At 44.0% G+C, this 26,205-nt stretch overlaps 2 protein-coding genes across 4 annotated transcripts in view; both read right to left on the reverse strand.

The window, feature by feature from the left end:
- Window positions 1-277: 277 nt before the first annotated feature.
- On the reverse strand, window positions 278-15,276 carry NOBOX (NOBOX oogenesis homeobox; the record flags this gene model as incomplete). Of its 2 annotated transcripts, XM_083859093.1 has the most annotated exons (9): window positions 278-303; window positions 842-1,147; window positions 3,176-3,483; window positions 3,971-4,244; window positions 10,409-10,542; window positions 11,430-11,548; window positions 11,682-11,788; window positions 12,160-12,759; window positions 15,261-15,276. In XM_083859093.1, the coding sequence occupies 9 exons, from the start codon at window positions 15,274-15,276 to the stop codon at window positions 278-280; spliced, it is 1,890 nt and encodes a 629-aa protein (XP_083715219.1). The 2 variants fall into 2 exon arrangements, 1 of the variants encoding a protein (XP_083715219.1); XR_014589818.1 differs by lacking the exons at window positions 278-303; window positions 842-1,147; window positions 3,176-3,483; ... (3 more) ...; window positions 12,160-12,759; window positions 15,261-15,276 and adding an exon at window positions 4,469-4,644 and having other exon boundaries at window positions 4,133-4,244.
- Window positions 15,277-18,487: 3,211 nt separating this feature from the next.
- ARHGEF5 (Rho guanine nucleotide exchange factor 5) overlaps window positions 18,488-26,205 on the reverse strand; it is a 32,866-nt gene continuing 25,148 nt past the window's right edge. For both annotated transcript variants that reach the window (XM_083859322.1, XM_083859321.1), the window contains exons 7-15: window positions 25,325-25,477; window positions 24,563-24,692; window positions 23,549-23,623; window positions 22,643-22,732; window positions 22,175-22,329; window positions 21,331-21,492; window positions 20,886-20,956; window positions 20,450-20,554; window positions 18,488-20,216 (exon numbers count right to left, since the gene is read on the reverse strand). In XM_083859322.1, coding sequence (XP_083715448.1) covers window positions 20,062-20,216; window positions 20,450-20,554; window positions 20,886-20,956; window positions 21,331-21,492; window positions 22,175-22,329; window positions 22,643-22,732; window positions 23,549-23,623; window positions 24,563-24,692; window positions 25,325-25,477 — 1,096 coding nt within the window. In that variant the 3' untranslated portion in view covers window positions 18,488-20,061. The remainder of the gene's footprint in view (window positions 20,217-20,449; window positions 20,555-20,885; window positions 20,957-21,330; window positions 21,493-22,174; window positions 22,330-22,642; window positions 22,733-23,548; window positions 23,624-24,562; window positions 24,693-25,324; window positions 25,478-26,205) is intronic.

Raw genomic sequence — 26,205 nt, forward strand, 5'->3', positions numbered from 1 at the left:
AAAAAAAAAAAAAAAAAAAAAAATAAAAAAAAAAAAAAAAAAAAAGCCACTAAAACAGAGCAGGAACTTTGATTGAATGAAACATCCCTGCTTCTTTGCTTCTTTCTTCAGCAAGACAATAATCATGGCAACAAGGAAAAAAAATACAACCAAAAAAAGAAATAAAAAAGTGCATCTTTTGCAAATAATATTATTCTCTCTTTTTTTTGGACTCATCTTCTTTTTCAGAGTTTAAAATAGCAATTTTTTCTCTTCCTTTTTTTTCCTAAGTGCAGCATCAGTCATTAGTTTCTTCTTTAATTTCTGAAAAAAAAAAAACCCCAAACAAATTTGTAAGAAAAGGTGACACAAAATACCTTGAATTTTTCAAATGTTTTACATCTCAAAATGAGGTGCACACCACCCACAAAGGCACCCTTCCAAAGAATATTTATGGCATATTACACCTTTCAACAATTCTAGAGTAAGGTAATTCTGTTTTCAAGATAAAAGCCTGAGAATCCAAGCAGAAAACCATCCCTTCCCCTTCTTGGTGAAGTTCTGCCTTGAAGAGAGGTGTTTATGCCTCTGGAAGTCTTAGAAATAATCAGTTGTGTGGCCATACAGCTCATAACAGAGGATGTCTGAGGAAATTTCACATCTATTTTACTGACTTTTCTGTCCCCATTTCCAAAAGCAGATGGATCTAAGAACTAAGATCATGGGAGCTGTCTCAAGCAGCAGCTCATAATAAAAAAATTATGCCAGTTTCCATCCTGCATTCAGGGGAGATACTGCTCTTAGAACTCTTTCCTTTCCCCCACCTCCTTCTCCAAGAAAACAATCAGCTGGTTACCATCACCATCAGTCGCTCCTTTCTCGCTGCTGCTCTCTAAGTCTTCTTTTTCAGTGAGTGCTGCCACCTCTGGCTCTGTTTGGTGGCTCTGGAAGGAACTTGGCTCTGGTGGTGTCAGTGCCTTTTGTTTTCCAGCCTGTGGCACGGATTCAGGCACTGCTCCGTTGGGCACTTGAAGGAGGTAGGACTCTGTGAGGTACTGTCCTCCTGCTGTGCTGGGAAAAGGCATTTGAGGATGCAGCTGATTGGAGAAAGGAGCTCCCTGCATGTAGAAATCACTCCAGGACACAGCTGGATAGGCAGGGATGTCTGCTGAGGGAAAAGCCACCAAGAAAAGAAGAATAATGAAAATAAAGGAAGCACATCTATGTACAAGATGTGTGTTGTGCTTTGCTCAAGGCAAACACAGCATTGCAGAGCAGCAATCACCACACACATCAAGGATCACTTTGCTCTTTACACTGCAGTGTATTTAACCAAAACATGGTTCTTTGGAAGAAAAGCTTAGGAAGTTCATAGCATTATTATAATCTATAGGAACTCCATGCCACTCAGCACTGATCCTGAGTGTATGTTATGACAGTAAAGACATCCCCAATTTTTTTTTCCAGCCTCATTTTCCAAGTTAGCTCTGCCAGGCACAAGATGGATGCTTAATCTTCACTTTCATTTATAAAAGCTGTAAACCAGGAAGCAGGATTATTTTGTTAATTATTATCCATAATTCAACTAAGCTGCTCACTTGCTTATGTGCTGATGTAAGACTCACAGGTGTGCCTGCACTGATAGACTGGTTTCCAGCCCTGCACTTTGGGAATCCTGGAACCTTTTCAGGAAGGAACTGCTCCCTTGTGAGGGTGGTAAAGCACTGGAACTCAGAGGAGCTATGGCTGCCCCATCCCTGGAAGTGTTCAAGACCAGACTGGATGGGCCTGGTCTAATGGAAGATGTCCCTGTCCACAGCAGAGTGTTGGAACTGGATGAGCTTTAAGACCCTTTCCAAACTAAGCCATTCCAGCATTCTCTGATTCTGTGAACTTGGTCATCAACCCCATTTCATAACCCAAAATCCATTCACTGCTGATTGTGCCCTGGACAGAAGTATGGAGTAAGAGAATTATCAACTCTGCCTCTGTTCCTTCAACAACCTTCTAATTTTACCACCTTGCACCTTTACACACCCTTTGATGCTCATACAACATGCCCCAAGGAATGCAACACACGCTTGGGCATCAAGCTAGAAAAACTGATTTCATGCAGTCAGGGGTACAGCCCTCTCATTATTTCTGGCACTTCAGACTGAAAAGCCACAGAAGATAATAATTATGCCTTGGAACTAGAGCAGGGAGCAGGGCCAAGTGTGTTAGATGGCAGGGGTGCTGCCAACCTTCTCCTGCAGAGTGTCAGCTGGGAAGAGTGGGGACAGGAGCCAGCTTGCAGCCTGATGTGAGTCACACTTCCCTCCCTGACAAGGTCCACACAACTGGTACAAAAACAGCAGCAGCATCTGTGGGCTAAAACTCTTTGTTCTTTCATGTCATCAGACAAGGGATGGAGCATATGGAGCGTGACCTTAATTTAACAAACCTGTCAGCCCAAATGAATTAACTACAGCAGTCTGTCATTTGATTATGCTTGGGCACAAATAACTTCAAAATACAAAGCCCAGACACAAAACAAGGAGCTTGACAATGCCATTTTTACCTAGAGGTTTTTGGTTTTTTTCAGAAAATTATGCTGGAATGCCTTTATTTCAATGCTGCTGCAAACTCAAGTCAGAGGAAGAACCTATGTCCATACTCTGTTGGCTCCTGTCTCCCTCTTCTTTTGTACTACCCTAAGATCCATAACATGATATTTCAAAGTGGTTTCTGCGAAGCCAAACAGTGAGAAGGCTGTTTTTCCTCACTATCTCCAACTATCCCATCTGCTGTGGCACCTTTTCCACTTTGCACCCTCGACTCCCACCACATACAACAAAAGGATGTTTGTGTATACAACAGGACACTCCTGGAAAAGAAAAGTCACTTCTCCAGTCCAGACAAAACCTCTGCACTATCTGACACATTCACATTTAATGCTCTTCCTGACATGTGCAGTCTGAGTCATAACTTTGAATTCAAATGAACAGATCACTCAGGACTTAAAAAAAAAATAAATCAAGCATGTAAGGAAATTAAGGGAAAAAAAGATGGGCACATCTATAGATTTGTGCAGGCATATGGATGTTCCTTCTTTCTGCCACAGTCATCAGTGAACCCCACTGACCATGCTGAATGTTTCAGGGTATTATTTAGTTATTCCAGAGGAGCGAGACACCAAAATATTTCAGAAATTTACCTGAATTGCCACTTGGCTGCTGTGGCATGAGTGGTCCCCCTGTGTGGTTTTGTACATAGCCTTGTGTGGCTCCATAGCTCATGGCCCCACTGTTGCCAGGTAAGTCAGGCAAGGCTGGATGGGACTCCAGGAGTGTTGGAGGAGGAAGGTGGTCACTGGAGAACATATTGCTGCCCAGGTGACCTTGGTGACAGAACTGGGGGAGCTCATAGATTCCCTCCTGGCTGCTGTACTGACAGTAGGTGGCTTCCAGGTTGTCTCCAGGCTCCAGCTGCTCTAGGTAAGGGCAGGAAACTGGTGAATTGAAGCTGCAGAGAGCAAGGAGAGAGGGAACCCAGAGATCAAAGGAGAGTCAACAGCTACACCAACCTGTCCAATTAACAACTCTTTTATCACCAACCCTCCCTTCCAAATGCCAGGCACAGGACAAGGGCCACAAAAGCCACTCTAGTGAAGTGCTTTCACAGCAGGATTCTTGAACAAGGGGTTCAAGTGGGGATTACCTTCCCACTCTGCAAAGCTTGGAACACCCTCACTTTGACATGACAGGCACGCAATTCTGAGAGCACTCTGAGTACAGGCAGCACCTGTCTCTTAGCAGGCACCCCTTATTATTCACATCATACAGCTTTTCACTCTCCCTTTAAAGGATATTGTCACATGTGCATCTCACTTTCCATTAATGCTCCCACCTAATTCCTCATCCCCCTGTCCCACATTCACCTTCCCTCCCCAAGGCTTCTCCCAGGGGCTGCTTTTCCCGTCTCCCTCAAAGACACTCTGATCTGCTCCTACCCTTGATTCTGGATGTCGTAAGAGAAGGATTCCCCAGATCCATTTTCCTGGCTGCCCAAGCAGCATTCACTGCCAGGCATGTCCAGCATTAGAGGAACAGCGTGGCTGTGGGGCTCGAAGGGCAGGCTGAGCGTCAGGCTGGCCCTGCGGATGGGAGGAGGGCTGGGGAAACCCGGGAAACATTCCACGCCGCTGGAATTGAAGTGCAGCTGTGGCAAAGCCTTGCCCTGAGCTTGTGCTTCGCTGGCTGCCACCATTCCTGCCACCGAGGAGGCTGGGAATAAAACAGAGAGATTGTCAAACTGGGAATCTGCAGGAGCAAGCAGAGGGAATGACAAGAGGAGCAGGACAGAAAAGCAAGATGCCAGTGAAAAGAGTGGATATTAATTGATGGGAATAAAAATAAATGAGGATCAGCGCTGCTGTTGAGAGGCAAAAGGGAGTAGAAGCAAGCTCTCTGGAACACAGGATGATGTTTATTTGGTTAAATAAAATTACCTTTGTGATTTCAGTCTCTGCATACTATCTTTATCCAGCTCTCAAGAAGGCAGCCAAATGAAGCAAAGTACTTCTTGGAAAAGAGCCAGGAACAATCCCCCAGTCATCTTCCATTTCTCCTGCCCTCTGGGAGAAGTGAGCTGCACAGATCACCCTTTTGAAAAAATGAACTGTGCTCTGAGAGAAACAAAGCTGTGCCTTTACAAATCCACTGTCTAGGCTGCATTGAAACACTCCTGGTTTGGCCTCTGATGAGTCATGGCAAAAACAAAAATTAAAAAAGTAGAGATGGCGGCTGAAGGTCCTTGGGAAAAAAGAAGATGGGAGATGGAAAAGGAAACCAACACCTTTTGGTTGCTAGAATCTTGTTTGGTGACCTGTCTCCTCAGTCACTGCTGGAAAAGGAGAGAGGAACAGTTTTCTACAGAACAGCCTCTGTGGAAAGAGGACAATAGAGGAAATTAAAGGCCAGAATGAGGTATGCTGGTGATCCAGAGTAACAACTACACATGAAGCTCAAGAAGCTTGGGCATGGTGCAAGAAAATGAGTTTCTCTTTAATTATGGCAATTAGCAAATGGTTTCTCTCTTCACAAATGTGTGCAGGAAGCTGCAATGATTTCTCCAGCCTAGGTAGGCTGAACCAGCACAAGGATGAGGAAGAGAAGAGAAAATATCACCAGCTGCTCAGGTGAAGCTCTCCCACACATGGCAAAGCTTTCAGGCAAAGTCTGCAGCTGCACTTCACCCTTGCAGGCATAGAGAGTAACATCAAATGCACTCCACCAGGTGTGACTCAAAGGCCTTAAACACAAACCTAAATATAAAAATGCCACAAGTATTAGCACCCTGTAGAGAATTCTGGAATGCACGTCCAGAGAGCTGAAGGGGAGTTTCCACTTCAACATCTTGCAGAACTGTTTCTCAGATTCCCAGTGTGCTGGGCAGTTTTGTGCCTCTTATTGCATCTTCCCACACTCTGTTTTTTTCCAGCTCTCTGCTGGAGAGAAGGAATGGAGAAGGAATCACAATGTTTCAATGAAAATTTTTCAAGTTTTCAATAGCCCTGACTTTGGGCTTAGTCAGAAAACTGAAGCAAGATCTAGGATGGCATCTCTAAAGCATTCACACACCCATGCAGTTCTCAGTAGTTTATTCTTCTTGTTTGAACACACTATTTATCCATACCAGGTAGCATTTCTGATGTACCTGTCACATTCCAGGTTTTTGGCTTAGCCAGAAATGAAACTGAAGATCTCTTCTGATCTTTTTAAACCCTTCTTTAGCACTGGTTCCCCTGACCATTGTGCCCCAGACTGTTCACACCAACGTTCTGGAACAGCAGTGATGGGGGACACAACTTACCTGAGAAGCAGCTCCTAACCAGGTAAAGCTCCAGTTCAATAATGACAGCAGGATGAGCTGTTCTGCAGATGGCCCTGCTCTTCCTCAGGATGAACACAAGCAGCCCAGGAAATCACTTCTAAACCTACTTTCATACCTACTTAAGATTTTAATTTTTTAAAAAAATATTTGCAATGCTTAGTGCAGGTAATCTTTGTGGATGGTGGCAATAGGACCTGCAGGCAATAAGACTCTGAGACAGCACCCTCCATCTCCTAAGAGCTGGTTCAGCCTTTTCTAAAGTCACCTCTTCTTCTCTGTCCTTTCAAAGAGACACTGAAATTGCGTCTTCTAAATAAAGTCACAAATGCTGTAGGAAGAAACAATTCTCAGAGAGGTCATATCTGCTGAACCTGACATATCCACAAAAGATTCTAGAGCTGTTCCATGAAGAATTCTGACCCCTGGCTTGAGATAATACTTACATTGTACAATTCTGTGGCTCTTCCTGACACTGATGTAGAGAGAGAGGGAGAGCCTCAGAAGGCTTTCCAGTGAACATGGGAATGTAACAGTAGGATTTTTATTTCTTGCTTCCATTACTTCTGGGTTCTCAGTCCATGAGACAACCTTGGAAGTTTCTGGAGAGCAATTCAGTAATTTATAGCTCCAGATCTCTGAACCAGTCCTAGCACTAAACTTGACTTAACTGGTCAATAACAGAATGGTTTTTCTGTTTCAAGCCTTTACTGGAGCATCAAGGGCCACCACAAAGCTTTTCATAGATTTGTCCTTGTCTTGAAATCATGAGAAAACATATTTGTTCAAAATTTGTTTGAAAGCCAGAGTCCTGTAAGTGAAGTCATGGAGCTTGTCATTTATTTCATGTTCTTTGACAGACCATATCCAACTTCATCCAATTGCTCCCAAGATTTCCATTAGAATCCCATCTCTGCCAGTGAATTTAATCACCTTGCTATTTGCTTAAGAGTTACCTGCACAGGCTGAGCTCCTGACAGGTGTCCTCAGCAAAGCAGACACATGAAACAAAGGATCTCCTGCAAAAGCAAAACCAGTGGGGCAGAAAAATCTCCACCCACAAACCAGAGGCACAGAAAGGAACTTTTCTTTCTAAGGGGTTAATTCTAAAGAAAACATAAGCCAATGGATCACAGACATATATGTATCAGGAAGAAATCTCAGAAAACCAAGAAAAACTTCAAATAACTGCCAGCATCAAAAAAAGCCCCATTAATTTCAATCATGCTGTCTAGCAAAAGTTAAAAAAAACATACCAAAATAAACAACAAAAAACCAAAACATTTCTAAGATCAAAGCAAGCTCAAAACTGGAGTTTTGAGGCACAAAAGGCTCTTATGGCAAGTAGTGTGGCTACCATATCCAAATCAGAAGCCATAACTGCCAGCAAGGTAACACACATCTCAAATACAACTCACTGACATTTTCAATCAGCTTGTTTGGAGAACTGGTAAAAACAGTGGGACATAAAAAAAAAAAAATACACAAACCAACAGACAGTCAGAAGAACTGGGTAGAGCAAGGAAAACCAATGGAAACTGCAGCACTGAACACTCTGCAAAGGTCTGGGGTAATAGATGACACTGTTCTCTGCACTTAAATAATTTTCTTGTCCTGCTGAAAGTGGTTAAAAAGGAAAGCACCTGAATAGCCACTCCAGCAGGTGTGGGGCCAACTGCACCATGATCACAGAGGCTTTTGCTGAAACCATCCATGAGCTGTTTCCACAAGGGACACTTCAAAGCAATTGGTTTTGCCTTGTAAATTGATAACCTTTTTTATTAATAATAATTTTATTATTATTTTCCTCTTTTGTTTTGCCTCTGTTAATCTGGATTTTATCCTATCCAAGTTTTGTCTCCTTCATTTTCTGAGCAACCCTAATAAAGAAAATAGGTGGTCCATGGATGGCCCTATTTCCAGGCAAGCATTTTTCTGAACAAGGATGCTGAATGTATTCGAGTCATGTTGGCTTTCATTTTCCTTCTGTTTCATTGTTTGTTTCATTCTTAAAGAGAAGAAGTCTGACTTTGCAATGGTAAACAACAACAAAAAAAATGAGTGAGTTTCATTCCCCATAGCTGAGTTATCCTACACCTAGTAAGGAAAAACTGCAACTGGAGCTTTCCAGGTGATTGTGCCATGCAGATCTCTCTTCTACAAGGACTCTCTACATGTAATATCAGTCCTTTTCCTCAGAGAGGACACTTGCCCTTTTTCTTCCTTACACACTGCACCAAGAATTCAGATGGGACTTTTCTTTACTATCATAAAGAATTGCTTGTGTTTTCCATATGGAGAGTTGCATCCCAGTGTGCAGATCCCCTAGGAAGAGTACAAGCAGAGTACAAGATCATGTCCCTGAATAAAACTTTTATTTCTCTGACAGACATTATCTAATAGGGAAAATGGCTTCACACTGACAGGGAGTAGGTTGAGGTTGAATATTAGAAGGAAGTTCTTCCCTGTGAGGCCCTGGCACAGGTTGGGCTCCCCCATCCCTGGAAGTGTCCAAGGCCAGGTTGGATGGGGCTCTGAGCAACCTGGGACAGTGGAAGGTGTCCCTGCCCATGGCAGGGGGGATGGAATGAGACAATCCTTAAGGTCCCTTCCAACTCAAACCATTCCGTGATTCCCTGATATTCTCTCCTGACTAAATACTGTGTCTGCAGAGGTACTTTAAGAACCAGGAGAGGTTCCTAAAGCATAGAAATCAGAGGATATTTGGCTTGTTTCCTTTAAATAAATTGTTACGCAAAACCTTGGTTTTTATCCAATTAAATACAGGGCTCAACAGACTACACCACTTCATCACCCTGAAAGCAGTGAATTACTCAAACACTTTGACCATATTTACTCTGTTGCAAGAAGTGGAAAAACTGGAACTAACTGAATTACAGTCCTACTGGTTAAAAAGGTCATTGGATTGACTAAAGGAGCCCCTGCCTTGAGAGGATGACAGGCAAATTTAAATAACAGAAGCACCAGATTAGGTTATACAGAAAGTATCTCAATTCCATACTTTTAGCAACACATTCTAAACTTATTGATGCAATCTCATGGTTGCTTTCCACCATACCAAAATACCTTTAAGGTAAAAGCACTGTTAAAAAAAATTCAGTAATTCTTAGAAAATTAGTTGCAGGAACTGGCCTTAATACTGATATATTTAGAATACAAGGGGACAGACATAATGGCATGAAATTCCAAATAATGAATTACACTGGCAAGCAGGTAAACACACACAGCAGTACCACATGTCAGCACATCCACTGCTTGGGAAATCCATCCCTAAGGAAGTGGTGGAGTCCTCATAACTTTGAAAATCTTTTCACATTGTGCCAACTTGGAAACACAAACGTATCTATGGAAACGCTTTAGGGAGCACCCCTAAAGCTCCAGGGAATGCTCTTGCACTGCACACATCAACAAACAATTAGACAAATCCTCTCTCTTTCGTTGCCATCAATCTTTTAACGCAGCTCCTCGGGTAGAAAACTGGTTGAACAGCACACCCCACTGACTTAAAACTCCACTGCAACAGTGAATCCAGCCCTCAGCTTTGGAACTCAGCTACTCTCACTCCCTCAAGGTCTTGCACAAAATAGCAACCTGCCCTGCCTGGAGAAGCCAAGGAAGGCCCTCTGGATGTTTTAAGGTGTGGAGTACCTGATGGAGCCTCTACAACACCAGCAGTTCACAGAGTGAATCTTCCTTAAACAGCTCACTTGGCTCAGGCTGTAGCCAGAATGTTTCCTTCTAAACCAGAATATGGGGAGTGTGTATCTGCCATAGAGAGCATCAGAACCAGAACAACACTCCCCTCATCATTTACAGCAGCAGGACCAGTGTCAAACACTGTTATGGAAGAATGCCCTGCTCACTTATCCTTATGAAGTCCTACTCAGAATTCCTTGCTGGCTTGTGCTAGGACAGAAATAAGGACTGCAAATCCGTTTCCAGAATTAGCACAGAATCACCACAGGGCTGGTACATAACTGGTAGAGACTCAATCAGCAGGGAGCTGTTGTTCCTACAGTCACAGAATCATTGGAAGAGACCTTAAGGACCATCTCATTCCATCCCCCTGCCATGGACAGGGACACCTTCCACTGTCCCAGGTTGCTCAGAGCCCCATCCAACCTGGCCTTGGACACTGCCAGGGATGTGGCATTCACAGCCTCTATGTGCCAGTGCCTCACCACCCTTACAGGAAAGAATTTCTTCCTTCCAGTATCTAACCTAAAGTTCCCCTCCTTCAGATTGAATCCATCCCCTTTTGTCCCACCACTACAGTTCCTGATGAAAAGTCCCTCTGCAGCTTCCTTGTAGGCCCCTTCAGATACCAGAAGGTTCCTCTGAGGTCTCCACAAAATTTTTTTCTCCTTCAAGCAGAACAGCCCCAACTTTCTCAGCCTGTGGAGTGACTCAGTATCACCTTTAGCACTGTTGGCATAAAGGCTCTGACATGGCCTTTCCTAAAGCATTTGGGAACCTCCCAGTTCCACCAGCTGATGCTGCAGCTGTGCAAAACACTCGAGGCTGGTTGGGGTCTTACCTGAGGCAGAGATTGGAGATGTAGGGTGTGTGCTGAGCAGGCTGGAGGAGTTCCCAGCTCCAGGGTCTGCTCCCAGCAGGGCAGGCTGGTCTCCAGCAGCATCAGGCAATGGAGGCACAGGGAGAGGATGTGCCCTGCAGCAGACACAGAGAACAAGGCAGGGCATTATGACCAATCTTGCACTCTTCTATCCAACAAGGGGCAGCAAGTGCAAAGGGAAAGCACTATCTGACTACAAGCACAAGGAATGTCGTACCAAAAGTCTTTGGGGAAGCAGCCCCAGGTCACTTGTATAGGACAGGCAGAAGGAGCAGTGCAATGAAGTAAGGTGCTCTCCAATCTTTCACTTTAATTTCTCCTCTTCCACTTAATTTTTCTTCTTTTCATTTGGTTTTGTTCATAAGAAGACACTCACTCCAGACTGCCATAAATACATCCCTATGGAGATTGATTTTTCCCCTCCCACATTCACCATCCCTCAAAAGACCATCTATCCTCTTACATATTCCCTTTCCCCCTAATAATGCCCCCTGCTCACATATGAAAGGTGCTACCTTGTATTTCTTCAAAGAAGTCCATGACTTTTTAAGACTGATCTAAGCAAGCACCATTTCCATCACCAAGTGAAAATCCATGGAAATGGAAAGCAGTGGTGGGAGAACTGGGTTAAAAGAATCCCCAAGCACACCCAAACCACCTGGCCCATGCATTCATAGAAACTAAAAATTAAGAGATGATTCCATAAACTTTTCCATCTCATCCCTTGATGAGGAGGACTACAGACAGAGAAATTTCAATACTTTTAGTTCAAAATTAATTTGATTAATCTGTGCTACAAGTTAATCAAGAGGACTTTCAGGAGGGGCCACCACAATTTACCCAGAGACCTGGCAGGCTACCTAGGTCCAACTCAATGCTCAGCTGTACACTGTTTAAAGGTAAAGGGAAAATAGCAAAAGAAAATATTTAATTTCTTAGGTATCAATCGTGGAAAAACAACAAAACAGAGTAAGTTCCTCACCCATAACTCTCTGATCCAAAGGGAACTGACAGAGCTGATGATGCTGGATACTTTCTGTTGCCTTTTATATTTGACTTCTGCAATTTCCGCCACTTTGCCCTGCGATTCTGAAACCAGACCTGAAAAATGGGAGGAAAGGGATGCATTCAGGAAAGAACCATCTACACATGGGGACACTGGCCATGTCCCAGTCCCTGCCCAATCCTTTTCTGCACAGAACCCACAGCAGCACTGTCCCCCAGCAGGCATTACCAGGATACACTTTGGTGCCACACCAACCACAGCCGCAATCTCCCTCCTCTTCTCTCTGTCAGGATACTGATCTTCCTGGAACATCTTCTCCAGCTCTCCTAGCTGCTCTAGAAATGATGCATTGTCCAAAGAGAGTGAGAGATGGGAAATATGTGACAAGAAAACAAGGAAAAAAAAAATTAACAAGAGAGAGAAACATTAGAAAATGAACATTTTTACTATACATGAGTAACAGAAAAGTTTTTTTTCTAAGTGAATCACAAAAATAAACAAAAATCTTCTTTTGCTGTTTCAAAAGCAAAGAGCATTGCTAGTGATGCTTCAAATGAAAGACACTCAGCAACCTTTATTAGTGGAAGTCTTCACACATCTAATGATGTGGAGTGCAGTGCAATACCAGTTAGAGCAGACCAGCATAGGGAAGGGAACACCAAGTGCCACTGGCACTGCCAATGTCACTGTGTGCCCTGGGATCTACCTGCACTGTAGAAGGTGCGGGGCTTCTTCTTGACAGGTAAGAATTTTCCTCCCTTGGCCAGGTTAAGGCTGCCTCTGGACTCCAGGACTGAGGAGCCCTTGTAGGAATTCTGAGCTGCAGCACTTCTGGATCGGTGAGGGGCCGGGCCGGTCTCCTCCTGCCTGCAGGGAGCTCCAGGTACTCCACTGGATGCTTTCTGAGTTATTTCCTTCTTTGCTTCCATTTCAGTGCCAGCAGGGCAGTAACTCTCAGAGTGCTCTTGTGACCCTGACTGACCTGTGGGCTCCTGTGCTAATCCAACCTTTGTGTCACCACCGAAATCCAATGGTTGCCCAAAGTCACGCTGGCCATCAAGGACAACAGAGCCTTGGGAAGAAGACCCAGCTACCTGCAGGGTGCTGTATACCCCATCTCCTTCCACCTTCTTCACAGAGCTGTTCCTATCTTCTATTCCCAAGTCATCCTCAACTTTTTCTTGTCTGGGTGTGCCTGGGAATGCAGGTAGCACACTGCTCCCTGCACCGTGGCTGCCAACAGCATCAGCATCCACCACGAAGTGCTCTGTATTCAGCAGCGTGTTCTCCTTCTCCTCCTGGAACTCTACAAGGCAAAAATTGGGGAAAAAACCCAAAACAACAAACCCCACCCCACATGCCCATTGCCTAAGGTGGATGTGCCTGGATTGGGAGTCACAGTTATGGGGGAAGGAAAAGCCCACACAGCAAAACCCAACAGTGACAAGAACCAGAGAGCTCAAAATAAAGACTGGTGCCTGCCAGGAAAGCAACAGCAAAGAATTTGATATGGTCAACCTGGAGGTATTCAAATGTGTGATGAGAAAAGCCTCATTTAAAAAAAAAAACAACTGTAAACTACAGGAGAGAGTAATTCCAGGCACAGAGAATAAAGGGAAGCTTGCACATATACAAATACAGTAGTGGGAAAACAGTCCCAGAGGTAACACAGGTCTCTGGAATAAGCAACAGAACAAAAATCAATGACCTGGCAAGATTCTGTCACCTTATTAAAATGAGCAAAAGAAAGAAGGAAAATTCTTGTCTACTGTGTCAGCAGGGATTACCTGACAAATATCATCACTTTTTTACTTTTATAGAATTCTATCATACCAAAGCTGGCCAAACAATAAAACATTTAAACATTTGTTGTATAAACTTCTAATAACTGCCTAAAATTATTTCTCTGCAGCTTCAGGCACACTTCTAAATAACAGACTTACAAGACAGTGAAAAATGGGGATGAGGACAAAATTAGGTACAGAAGTCTAACTACGTTTAACAAAAACCACAAACTGTATTACAATAAGAAAGACTGAATAGTAGAAGACAGGTCAGAAAGAACACAGCAAGAGAAAGAATTAAAACAGGCAACAGAATAATACAGAAGCCTTACACTTTCCCAGCTGACACACAAATAAAAAGTTCCAAAAACCTCGCAAGTGGCTCAGAACATGAGAGTCAGTGTGATTTCTGCTACTTGAAATTTTTAAAAAAGTGATTATTTCATAAGAATAGGAGGTAGAATAATAAACCCAAACCCAAGTATTTGCCTCTGTCTAGAGAGAAGAAAGTTTGAGCAGACTGTTGGCAGCATTTCAATAGCATGTGACAACAGAGAAACTTGATTTTTTAGGGGTTTTTTTTGTTTGTTTGTTTGTTTTAGTTGATTTTTTTTTGCGGGGGGGGGAGAGATAAAATAATTTCATTTCACTGTGCTCTGCCTTTGATAATATATTAGTACAATTCCAAAATAAAGGATTTGCTTCTGCCTCAGTGTCTCTTTCTGAAACAACTTAATCAAGGAGGAGCCCCACAATTCCAAGCAGATGAAGGAAACTTCATAGAAGTCTGAGGGGATGGCAGGCTGCTCCAAGAGCATCTAATTTGCTTTTTACAGGATTAAGAGAACCAAATTAGTTGCAGGGGAAAGAAACAGAAGCAGGAAACTATGCAGCTATAATAATTTGATCTTGTTAAGCAGCAGCAAGTTTCCACTGCAGTTAAATGAGATGAAATATCCTGATGGGGAAGGTCAAGAACTCCATGAAGAAGAAATTGTCTCTGGTCTATATAATTCCTTTTTCCGCCATCCTCCTGGTTGCATCTGAGCTTCTCTCACTCATTTTGTAGGGAAAAAAAAGTATTTTTACATTATTTGAGCAGGGTTTTTATTTGTTTCTATGCAAACCCCAGTATGTGATTTCATCACAAAATAAGTGTCCAAGTCTTATGTGAGTACCTTGTACCTGTAGCAGAAATGGACACCTGGGAGTTTAATATTCTTTACAGAAATAGTCCTCCAGGTGAAAGTAAGCAGCTGTGTTTTATTTCTAGAGCAGAGAGCAAAGACCTCAGAACCATGTGGGACTGCCAAGGAAAAGAGCTGAAATGAAAACCAAGTTTGGAGAGGAAGATGGGCCTCCCTGGTAACAAAGGAGGAGTTATAAAACCACTCCTTTCTCCCATCATTCAGAGACCAGACTGAACATCACTTTGTCCCACTTTTAGACAAACAGGACATCAAGCAGACGGGATTTTAACCGAGTGGGAACATCAGGAATAGCTAATTTGGAATATTTGCACTTGCAGGAAGCCAAGCCACCTTTTCCACCTCACAACCACCTCTCCTTAGACATTCCTCGGGACAAACCAAACACTTGAACTGCGAAGTTTTTTGGGGTAGTTTGGGGTGGTACAACGCCACAGTGAACACAGGCGAACACAGGTGAAAAGAAAAGGCTCCAGAGGTCCCTCCACACAAAGAGGAGGAAAACTGGACAAAGGGGGGAAAGGCGCAAATGAGAAACCCCAAAGCAGCGGGTGTGACACAAAGGAAAGACCCCAATATCCCCGGCCAGGTGCTTTTCCAAGCCCTGGGACAGGAGGGCTGGGGAATTCATCACTCCCAGCCGCAGGGCCAGGCTGTGGGAGGCTAATAAGGGCCCAAATACCCTCCCTGAGCAGTGCTTATCCTCCCCCGGGGGCCGCTCATTAGGGCTCATTGCCGGGAGCCTCCTCCCGGTTATTAACGGGAGGCAGCATCACTCATCTCTCTCTCCCTGTGCCCTCATCCATGAGTCTTACCATTACCACAGCCCATTCCCGGCTCTCCTGCCGGCCCGTCCATGGTGGTTGGGTGGCGGGACCGCTCTGGCCTGGCCCGGTTCGGTTCGGTTGGGTTAATGCCCCGCCCGGCGGCGCGTCCTGCCCGGCCCTGCCCGCTCTCATCAAGGGCACCTGCAGAGTGAGGGGCAAAGCCGCCCTACCCCCCTCACGGCCTCTGTTCCCTCACATACAGAGGCAATAAGAATGTTCCAGGCTCGGTAATTCCAGGATAATTCGGGGAGAATTCTCCCTGTGAGGAGCTGGGTGAAGTAAAACCTTGGTGTGGTGCAAAACTCGCCCACCCTGTGGATGAGGGAACCTCTGGGGCTGCTCTGCTGGACCCAGTGCTGGGCTCATCAGAAGGATGAGGAGAGGGTCTAGCAGAGGGAAACAAAGATGATGAGGGGTCTGGAATGTTTACAGGGCGCTATTCTGGCTGTGGAAGACTGAGAAATATCTTTACAGGGCTGGCATTGAGGATGGTGCCAGACTCTTCTCAGTGGTGGCCAGTGATGGGATGAGGAGCAATGACTGTGAACTAAAACACAAAAAGTTTCATCTCAACATGAGGAAGAAATATTTTTTTTTTTTTTTTTTTTTTTTTTTTTTTTTTTTTTTTTTTTTTTTTCTATAGAGGGTGGCAGAGCACAGGAAGAGCTGCCCAGGGAGGGAATGGAGTCTCCCTCTCTGGAGACATTCCAAACTTATCTGGACATGTTCCTGTGCCACCTGCTCTGGGTGACCCTGACTAGAGCATCTCTAGAGGTGCCTCCCAACCCTGAGGATTCTGTGATTCTGTTCTTTTCCTGTGGCCTGGCAGGAAAATATTTGTTTTTAACATGCTCTGGCTGCAGGTGTCCAGCAGCTTCTGGTTTTTCAGAGGTTGCAAGGAACAAATGGCACTTTCTGACTTCTGGGCACTCTTAATTTGTGTCCTTTCAATGCTTAGCAATTCTTAGTAAAAAGAAGGCTCCTAACAGAGCAGCACCAGGCAGTGCTTGCATGAAGAATGAGATTCACTTGTGTTCTGATGCACCAAAACAGAACATCCTTCATCCTCCTGTTCATTGGCACAGCACTGTTCTCCTCCTGGGGGTTTCCTCAAACCTCCTGTCTTTGTTTCAAGTTTTACTTTTAGCTCCTAAGGCCTTGCTTCTGCACACACTTTCACCTGGAGAGTCATTTCATCAGGTTAAATGAGTGTAAGCTGAAACACCTGTGCCAGTGTTTTGGCGCCAGTATAATTGGTCTAACAGTGCACCTGGTTCAGCCATCAGCTACAAGAAATTTCAGCTAAAATGCAAATTAATTTGTTAACAGCCTTCAGCTGACAAGACACAACTACCTTGGAGGGTCATAGGAACTCTTCAGTGTTAGAAAAAGTGCAAATATAAAAATCAGTATCTGCTTTAAAAGTTGTTTCTGAGCAAGGTTGTGTTTATTTACTGAACTTTGGTCCCAATGTCACACTTTTTTTTTTTTTTTTTTTTTTTTTTTTTTTTTTTTTTATGTGAAAATATTAAAAACTGTGGAGAATGCTTTCATTTATTTTCCTTGAGAAGGGACCAACACGGGTCTCCACCACTGGAGTTTTTCTGAGCCATACATATATGTGTGTGTGTGTACTTATATTTATATATAAAACCACATGTTTTATATTTTTATATATTAACTACTTTATACTTACATGTATTTTAAACTACTTTACATGAAAAAAATGTCAGCAGTCATAAAATTTGATTTTCAGACACACACCCATGACTTTCTCAGCTTCTCAACAAAACTTTTTAAATAGAGCTCTTGCTTGTACTTCATTGCTGTCTTTGTCACAAAAATATATTAGTGTAACTGCCCTCTGAGGGTTGTCTTTATTTCCCTTTTCCAGTGTAGAAATCCTGAATTTCTTTTGTCCAGATACATTTTGTATCAGTCTCCACAGGTTCCTGGGGAAGATACAATGGTATCTCTCACAGATTCTTTGGGAATACCAGGAAGTGTTGGGATTTGCATGATATTCCCTGTGCTTCTGTTTAATACTGATTGTCTGGTAAATCAGGATATCCACATTAGATAAAGTGGGGAGAAATCCTGACATAATTAAGACTGTCATAGGACACAGCAGGACTGTGCTGACTTGACTCCTGCACTGGGTGTTTGCAGTTGGGAGGGATATTGTGCTGGTGTGATGGAGTTTGTGCAAATCAAAGAGATGTCAGTCAGTTTCAAAAAACATTTCAGTGTAGATTTGTTTATGGATTTTAGTGGCAGGATGGTGCTGGGGATAAAAGTTTAACTAAATAGTGAGAAGTTGTGGCCTATCTGAAATGTAAGAAATCAAAGTAACCCAGGGTATTATAAGCAGTTGTTCTTAGAAGCATAAGCTGACTTTTAAATGCTCTTCAACATACAAAGGCCTGACATCAGGAAATAAAGGCTGTACCTGTCACAGGGACAAGTTAACCTTTGATCCAACTAGTTAAAAAAAAGAGTCTAGAAGTGCTGTCAATCATGACAACAGTACCTTTTGAAGTTTCCTGTGTCAAGTGGAAATTTGAACAACATACGGAATTTAGCATAGAAACCACTTTGGGAGGCTCCGATGAACAATCTGCCTGCTTGAACAAGACGACTTCTAATTTAGAATGGGAATATGTATGGCTGGCTCCTCCTGGATGAAGCTGAAGTGGATGTGAGATGCTTTGACTGCCTGTGTGAGATGACCAATTCAGCCGTGCTGAATTATCCCATGGCAGTGTTTTGTGTCCCACCTGAGACACTGACAATCCTGGGCACTTGGGAACTGCATAAATTCGTGTCAGCCTGAGACAAGCAGGTTTTTGGGATTATCTGAACATTCTGGGTGTTGTGGAGGATTGTAACCCTTCTTGTGTGAGTCTGAGGTAGAGCTCTGCTTTGGCTCTTAGCTCAGGACCAGCTCTAGTCCTTTCCCTCCAGGGAAAAAAGGTGTTAGCAGATTGTTGTCTGGACCATAGATTAAAAGTTGAATAACTGTGTCCTTCCTGTCTTTCTGCTCTAGTGGGCTGGACTCCCATTTTCTGTAGTTCATCCCTTCAGCTTACCTTCAGGTATGGATGACTAACACCACTGTGGAACCAGCAGCATCAGCTCTCCAGGGCTGGGGATAACACTGAAGAACCTTAAGGCTGGATAAGCCCAACTTTCCTCACTGCCTCTTCTAAAGAGAGCTGTTTGTACTTAACAGTCACTTAGAAAGGAAAGTTATAGCAAAAAAAAAAAAAAGAAAAAAAAAAACACAACCTGCATGTATAGTCAGTAAATCAAATTACTTACATTTGAGAGGAAAACCTAAGTAACAAGGCGAGCAGAAAGGTTTTTAACTGGAGAAGTGCATGAGTTTATTAGGACTAAAAGCAACTCTTTTTTTTTCTTTTAATCCAGCTAAAATTATTGATATAAATAGGCTGTAATAAGCTATTCTAGATACAGTGTAAATGGGATTTAAAGGCAGAATGTTACAGAGACAGAAAGCTGGAGATAGGAAGGTCACTAATTCTTCAAATATATTAAATGCAAGAAGGCTACAAGTGGCTTTCTTTGGTGTATTGATTTTTAAACTTGCTCTTGCATTGACTGAGCTGAACACTTTATCACAGAAAAAGTATTTTACAGATGAAGACATATCCTCAAACAGGTTCTGCACAAATGCATGTAAACTGGACTTAAAACCAGAGAGTTCTTAAAAAAGAACAAAGACCCTGGTGCATATTTTGACTTTATCTACAGTGGCTAAATATCTCAGTGTTCTCCGTAAGTGTGCAAAATGGTGCATGCAATACCACATCAGCAATCAGAGTAAGAGCAGCAGTAAAGTGCCACTTCATTGCATGTGCCTAGTCCTGGTTATTCTGTACGGGGCGTGTATCAACACAAAATACAAGTCTTTATCAAAAGTCACTGATCTACTTCCAGGGAAAGGCAGAGTAAAAAAAAAAAAAAAAAAAGTCAGTTCAGATGGCTTAGTGGGATGCTTGTTCAGAAAAGAGGTGACTTTTGTGAAGCAGATTCCTCAGCATGATACCTCTTGTGTGGGGGAAATCATCACAGTGGTTTCTGAAAACTCTGCTTAATTCCAGTGGATTTTGTAATGCTGTCAAGGACTCTTAACAGCATTTGGGTACAATGAAATATTTGCCTATCTAAACCCCAGTAGACCTGCATGATCTAACACATAAATTGCCCTAAATGGAAATTACACTATGGAGATCAACACCACAAAGGTATCCAGAGGATATTCAAACAGAATATTCTCCTCAGCTCAGTTGTGCTTTGCACTTAGCACCTTCCTTCTCAGGAACTCGAAGCTCTCAGGCTGCTAATACTAGTGAATTTAGCCTCACAACATGCAGTGAGGTAGGTAAGTTTTACCCCCATTTTGCAGTTGGCAAAACTAAGGCAGAACTCTGAAGTGACTTGCATAAGGTCCCACAACTTTGTCAGTGACAAAACCAGGAATATGTTTTCAGAAGTCCAGACCCCAGACCTCTGTCCGATTTAAGTCCCTCCCTACTACCACAAAGCAAGCAATACATGCAACCTTTATTCCTCCTCTTGCTGCCGTAGTCCTGCTGACACAGAGGAAGCTTTTCCTGATTGAATTCCCGCTTTCTTTGGCAAAGAAGCACCTGGTCCTGTCAAAGTGCTGTGAATTATGCTCTTTGCAGAGGCATTTCTTCTGAGGCACGATAGGAAAGCCATGGTTTCCCCATGGCAGGGAGACTGTACAGGTCCAAACAGAGTCTTATTTCTTGCAGAAGACCTGCTGCTTGGCATTCTTCACCCGCTGCTCCTCCTTCAGGTTCTTCTGCCGCACGTGTTTGCTGGAGATGTTTTCCACGTGTTCCGCGGGGAACCAGCCTCTCTCCCGGTCTGAGAGTTTTACTCCTTCCATCCATCCTGTGGTGGGGGGAAAAGCACAACATGAGGGAAAAGCCATATGGTTTTTTTTCCATTGTTTCCAAAAAAAAAAAAAAAAAAAAAAAAAAAAAAAAAGCCCCCTCCAAAAAGACCCTAAGAGCAAAGGAAAAAATCCCCTCTCAGCTACCAAATAAAGCGTCCTAAAGAAGATGAAGAATCCCTTTGTCTTCTCAATGCTGCAGTTTAAGACAGGCATTGTTCATTCTGCTCACCATCGTTGCTGTTCTGCATAACCATGATGATATCTGCCTTCTCCAAAGCCAGCTCATCGTTTTCCCGAGCCTTGTAGGTCTTTATGCACTGAACCTGTGGTGCATCTGAAGGGGAGGAAAGATCACATTGATACACTGGAAAGCAACAATAAACCGCAATAAAACAATAATCAGCTCCAGAGAAGGTGGAGAATAAGGAGCTGCCCAAATAAGAAGCAGAGAACTGGAAGGGACACTACAGGTCTTCATTTAAAAGAAGGAGTTAAAATACATGAAATATCTGGCAGCACCTGGCACTAAGGGAAAGCCCATGACTACATTCTTCATCTACAATACCCCAAGTATCCTGCCTTGGAATCCTTCTGGGATGTCCCACCTCACAGTGCCTGTGATTCCTGAGAGCCAGCCCACCCTCCCTGCTGCTGCAGAATCTCACCAGGGCATTCCAGGAGATCCAGTTCTCCCCGTGGAGGAGCCAAAGCAGAGATCCACCTCAGCTTCTCACTGCTGGAAAACAGCACAGGATAGGTGTCAGCATTCAATGTGAGGGACAGCAATCTGGTGACTGAAATGGGATGAGGTGAGGTGGGGTGGGGCATGTCTGTTCACATAAAGGGAAGCAGAGAAAGGAGGTGGGAAAAGGCAAAAATTCCCACTTTTGGAGGGTGATGGTATGACATAATGCAGTAGTATTGTATGAGCAGCTATGATGAGAGAGGAGGAAGGTGGTTCACAAGGAAATAGTTACAGCAAGAGGATGCTTTTCAAGACTTCAAGAGTTGGTATTTCAGCATTTGAGTAGCTGAGAGACAACCATCAGGCTGCTAGGCAGTGTCTGGCCATGGTAATGGGATACACCAAGGGTAAACCTAAACTCTTACTGTGTCTCTGTCCGAAACAAGAACTCCACTCTTTTCCCCTGATAATTCCGAAGCAGAAAGAGACGGAAGAGATTCTTGTTTGCCCCGTGGAGTTTCATCTCACACTTCTCCCCGCGCACGTAGGAGAAAGCGGCGTGGTCGAACACGACAAAACGTCCACCCCTGCAGGTCAAGAGAAGGAACAGAACAAGGTGTGAGCCTTAAGGTGATGAGGGTTACAAAGTGAGTCTGTGTAGTCTGCAGGAAATCAAAAAGCTTTTGAGGCTTTAGAGATGAGTCTGCATCTGTTTCAGACATCCTAAGCAGTGCTTTTGTTAGAAGTCTCAGAAGGCCAGAGAAGAGGGAGAAGGGGTTTAATGAAAAGGGTAGAAATAATAAGCTCTGTCCTATCAGAATTTTATTTGGTAGCTTACAGTTCAAAAACAAACCCACCACCCTCAAAACCCCAACGCAACTGACCAACAACTCTCTTGACAAACCAGTGATTTGCACATTCATTAGTCCTCATACTGTGCATTAGGAAGAAATTACCACCAAGTAAAACTAGAATAAATAGTTATTGTTCAAGTGTTTCACACTGTAGAGATGCAAAGGCAGAATAGAAGTGTTGTGCTAGGGACGACAAGGTAAAAACAATTTTATATTATTATATGTAATTAAGAGTTGGGTCTATCAATTTCCACATACTTGCATGATACTCACATCAGGTCGGGACAGAAGAGTGACTTGACAAAGGCTGCCACTTGCTGGCAGGCAGAGGGAAAGAACTCTGTCACCAAAGCACAGACCCCGAAAGAGACAGGTATTTTAGAAGGGGCAGCAAGAATTGTGTTGAAGCACTCACTCCTTGGGCCGAGACAGGAGCAGACAGTCATTGAAAAGGTGCAGGTAGATGGGCCTGCTGGTGACTTTCCATTTTGTACTCAGGTTGTTGAAGTCCAGTGCTGTCAACTCACCACACTTCACAAGTCGCCTCGACTGTGAGATGAGTGGGAATATCTGCAAGACGAAAAATAAATATTTACGCACAGGAAAACGAGTCCCCGTGAGTTTTGGATTTGCATTTTTGCCTTTCTCTTCAGGAATTGTGCTTTCAGTTCTGCAGCTGGAGAGGTGTAAGTCATGGCAGGCACCTTCATGTGAAGGCTGGTATGAATGACTGGGTAAGGAAAGCACTGATGAAGAGCTGGCCTGTGGATGGTTTTCCGGTTCAACAGCTCTGTGTCTATCAAAAGCCACAAAAAGTGGCTTTTGGGGAAATAAGAGAAAATACATTAGGCTAGAGCAAGGCCCAGGGAATGGATGAGCTCACCTTACACTCAAATTCAATCTTCTGGCTGAGGTAGATCAGCTCTTCAGTGCTCTTCATGCGCTGGACATTCTCATTGCAATCCTTGATGAGCTGCAGAGGAAAACAGATGAGTTTTCAGATGAGCTGCAGTGAGGTGGGAGCAGAACTGCCTGGTGGGATCAGTACTACTCCCAGGAGCCCCTCAGGACTCAATGTAAATGACAATTCCTTAGGCATCCTCCTGCAAGAAAAGTATATATTACAATCAGAGAATATTCTGAATTGAGAGGGATGCACAAGGATCATTGAGTCCAACTCCTGGCTCTGCACAGACACCTCAACAATCCCACCCTGTGCATCCCTGAGAGCATTGTCCAAACTCTCCTGGAGCTCTGGCAGCCTTGGGGCCGTGACCATTCCCTGGGGAGCCTGTTCAGTGCCCAACACTCTCTGGGGAAAGAACCTTTTCCTGATAACCACCCTAACCCTGCCCTGACACAGCTCCAGCCATTCCCTGGTCACACAGAGCAGAGCTCAGGGCTTGTCCCTCCTGTTTGTGAGGAAGCTGCAGAACTGCTGTGAGCTCTGGCCTCAGTCTCCTCTTCAGCTGAACAGACCAAGTGACATCAGCCACTCATTTTGTGTCTTCACCTCCAGGCCCTTCACCATCCTAGTGGCTTTCCTTTGGAAGGTCAAATCATCACTAGACAGAACAATCCACCTTATGAGACTGTACAAATTGTAGATAACTATTTGTCCCAGAAAACTTTAGACCTTGCCTCTATAATAAAGAGGATAAGAGGAAGGGATGCAATGGAGTAATGCTGTGGGGTTTTTTAAAGGAAGGTTTTCTTGCAGGGACAAGGGTGGGAGTTGATGATTAATTAGAGACAAAGGTAAGGCTGCAGAAAGCGTAGGCACCTTTACCTTTTCCAGTGCATCATAGGCCTGTGTTGCTTGCACTTCCTCCTCAGACCCGGGCCGTGTTCTTTTCAGGATATTCTGCGTGAGAAAAAATTATTTTCATGATGCAAACAGGGAAAGGTGGACATTACCACCACTGAAGAGTAGGATAAATAATAAAGCAGAAGTAGCTGATGACATATGGAGACAAGAAAGCCAAGAATCTGAGATGCAGAATGTCACTGATAAGTCACACTGACCAGGGCATTCCTGTAAATCTAAATTGTATTAATTATCACACAGGAGTTACATGGCATAGGAAGCAACCACTACCTAAACTACAAATGGATGTATGAAAAGAATAGTCATTTTCTCTTGTTAAAAAGAGGCTCAAATAGTCAAAAAGAAGAATTTAATAGAAAGAGCTCAAAATTAATTATTTAGGAACTGACTGGTCCCCTGTCTGGATGGCTCCTTATTAGTCAACATTGCAGGCAAAGCATTGACACAGGCTGCCTTCCAGAGGGCAGCCAAGGATCCCTTGCTTTGTTTTCCTAGCAGGAAGCCAAAAAATTCAACAGAATGTAAATCAGCATGTTCTGAGAAGACTCCATAAATTCTTTATTGGAGTACAATTAAAGTAGTGTCACAACAAAGGCCTAAATGATTTGCAAACAGCCCTGCCTCACACAGTGCCACATCCATCATTTCCTGAACACTTCCAAGGATGGGAACTCCATCATGTCCCCAGGCAGCCCCTTCCAATGCCTGCCAACCCCTTCTGGGAAGAAATTCTTCCTGATGTCCAACCTGAACCTCCCCTGGCACAGCTTGAGGCTGTTTCCTCTCATCCTGTCCCTGTTCCCTGGGAGCAGAGCCCGACCCCCGCAGCTGTCCCCTCCTGTCAGGGAGTTGTGCAGAGCCACAAGGTCCCCCCCGAGCCTCCTTTTCTCCAGGCTGAGCCCTCCCAGGTCCTTCTGCTGCTCCTAGACACAGCTTGAGGAAACTTGAGGGAAGGCAGAGAATCATCACAGTTACCTGTAGGAGGAGTTTGAGTCGAGTGATGCGCTGGAAGGGGAGGATGAGGAAGGATTTAAGCGAGAGGCGCTGGCACACTGGATCACTTTCCAGCCTCTCCAGGACTTGCTGGAACCCTGCATTTCCATTTCTGTGGGAGTGGCAAAGGAAAAAAAGACATTCAGGCTCATATAGAGTAAATAAATAACCTTCCCACAGTGTCAGATTTCAGGGAATGTTGGAGCACTCCCAACAGTCAGGTTTTATCCCTGGGGCAAGAAGGTATAAAGAAACTGCACCACTCTGCTGCTGAAGAGTAACTACGGGTTTCTAACAGCTACGAGATGGCAGTACAGCTGTTATTATCTCTCTCTCCTCTTTCCACAGCTCGCTGGAGTAAAAGGCAGAAGTAACATCTACATTTCATCTCCTTTTATCAGCAGTGCTCCTTCCATGGGGACAGTGGTGGTTTGCACTCTGGTTCTCAGTGATCAAGACTGAAAACCATTCTCCAGGGATGGCCATTCCTGCTTTCTTCAGTAGAGGGCAGACAGAGAACAGCCTACAACAAGATCAGCTATTACATATTCTTTTCCTCTCCAATGCTATGGAGGAGAAGCCTGCAGGAGCTCTGTGATGCCATTGAACTGAGGAAGATTCTTCTGGGGGCATAGCAAGAGCGCTGCTCAACAGCCCCATTCCTGCAGCATTCCCCATCATTTGAAAGAGTCAATATTCATGGAAGTAAAGGGGAGAAGGGTGCAGCAAATGAGAAAAACTTACAGTAACCTCTGGAAGGTTTGCTCCTGATAGGTCTGGTTTGTCACATATGGCAGATACACCCGGCGGAAGTCGGGGGCGTGTTTCAGAGCCACGTCACACACATGGAAGGTGAACATGTCCTCTTCAAATTTCTCCTCCAAGTCAAAGAGGAAACTGCAGAGAGGGAAATGTCAGTGTCTTTTAGTCTTCTAAAACCGTGACAGCCCACAGATAAGCACAAGACAGCTCTTTAGTTCCAGAGAGAACTGTAATGTCTGGACAATGACAATTTAGGGCTTGGTATCAGCAAGGAAAAAGCAGAGGCAAAAGACCTCTGTTCTTGAGAGGTCGTGCTTCTACAGGCATGGTCAGGAAACAGCTGGAAACTAAGACCTCACCAGAATAATTCTGCTGGTAGAAATGGGAAAGGTAGCAGCAAACCTTACCAGCTTAGTGATTTATGTAGTCAAGCCTTGCAGGAGGAAAAGCAAAACAGAATCCTACAACATACAGGATTCCTTGCATGTGGGGTCATGTCCAGATTTCATGAATTACGCTCTATTGATTCACATTAGCTTCTGTCAAGTGATGGATGTAGCTTACTTCTTTTCCCTTCTTCCCCCCCTGCTTTTTGTCAGCACTTGTGCAGCTGCCCCTTTTGTTTTGTATTTGGCAGGAGCTGGTTTGGGTTGGGGTCTAGTTAGTTAAGTTTAGTTGTAGTTGAAAGCAGTGGCACAAGGCTACGTTACCATTTGCAACATTCTGATCCCTTGCAATGAGCTCTGTGCACAACTGAGCCACGACATCTGGGATTTAACACCAGAATTTACAGTGCCCTGTCACCTAAAAAAGGTGAATATTCCTTTCCAGGCAGTGTCAGTGCATCATCACCAGGTGCTGTA

Source organism: Zosterops lateralis (genome assembly GCF_965231275.1).
Source record: "Zosterops lateralis genome assembly, chromosome: 4".
NCBI lineage: Eukaryota > Metazoa > Chordata > Aves > Passeriformes > Zosteropidae > Zosterops > Zosterops lateralis.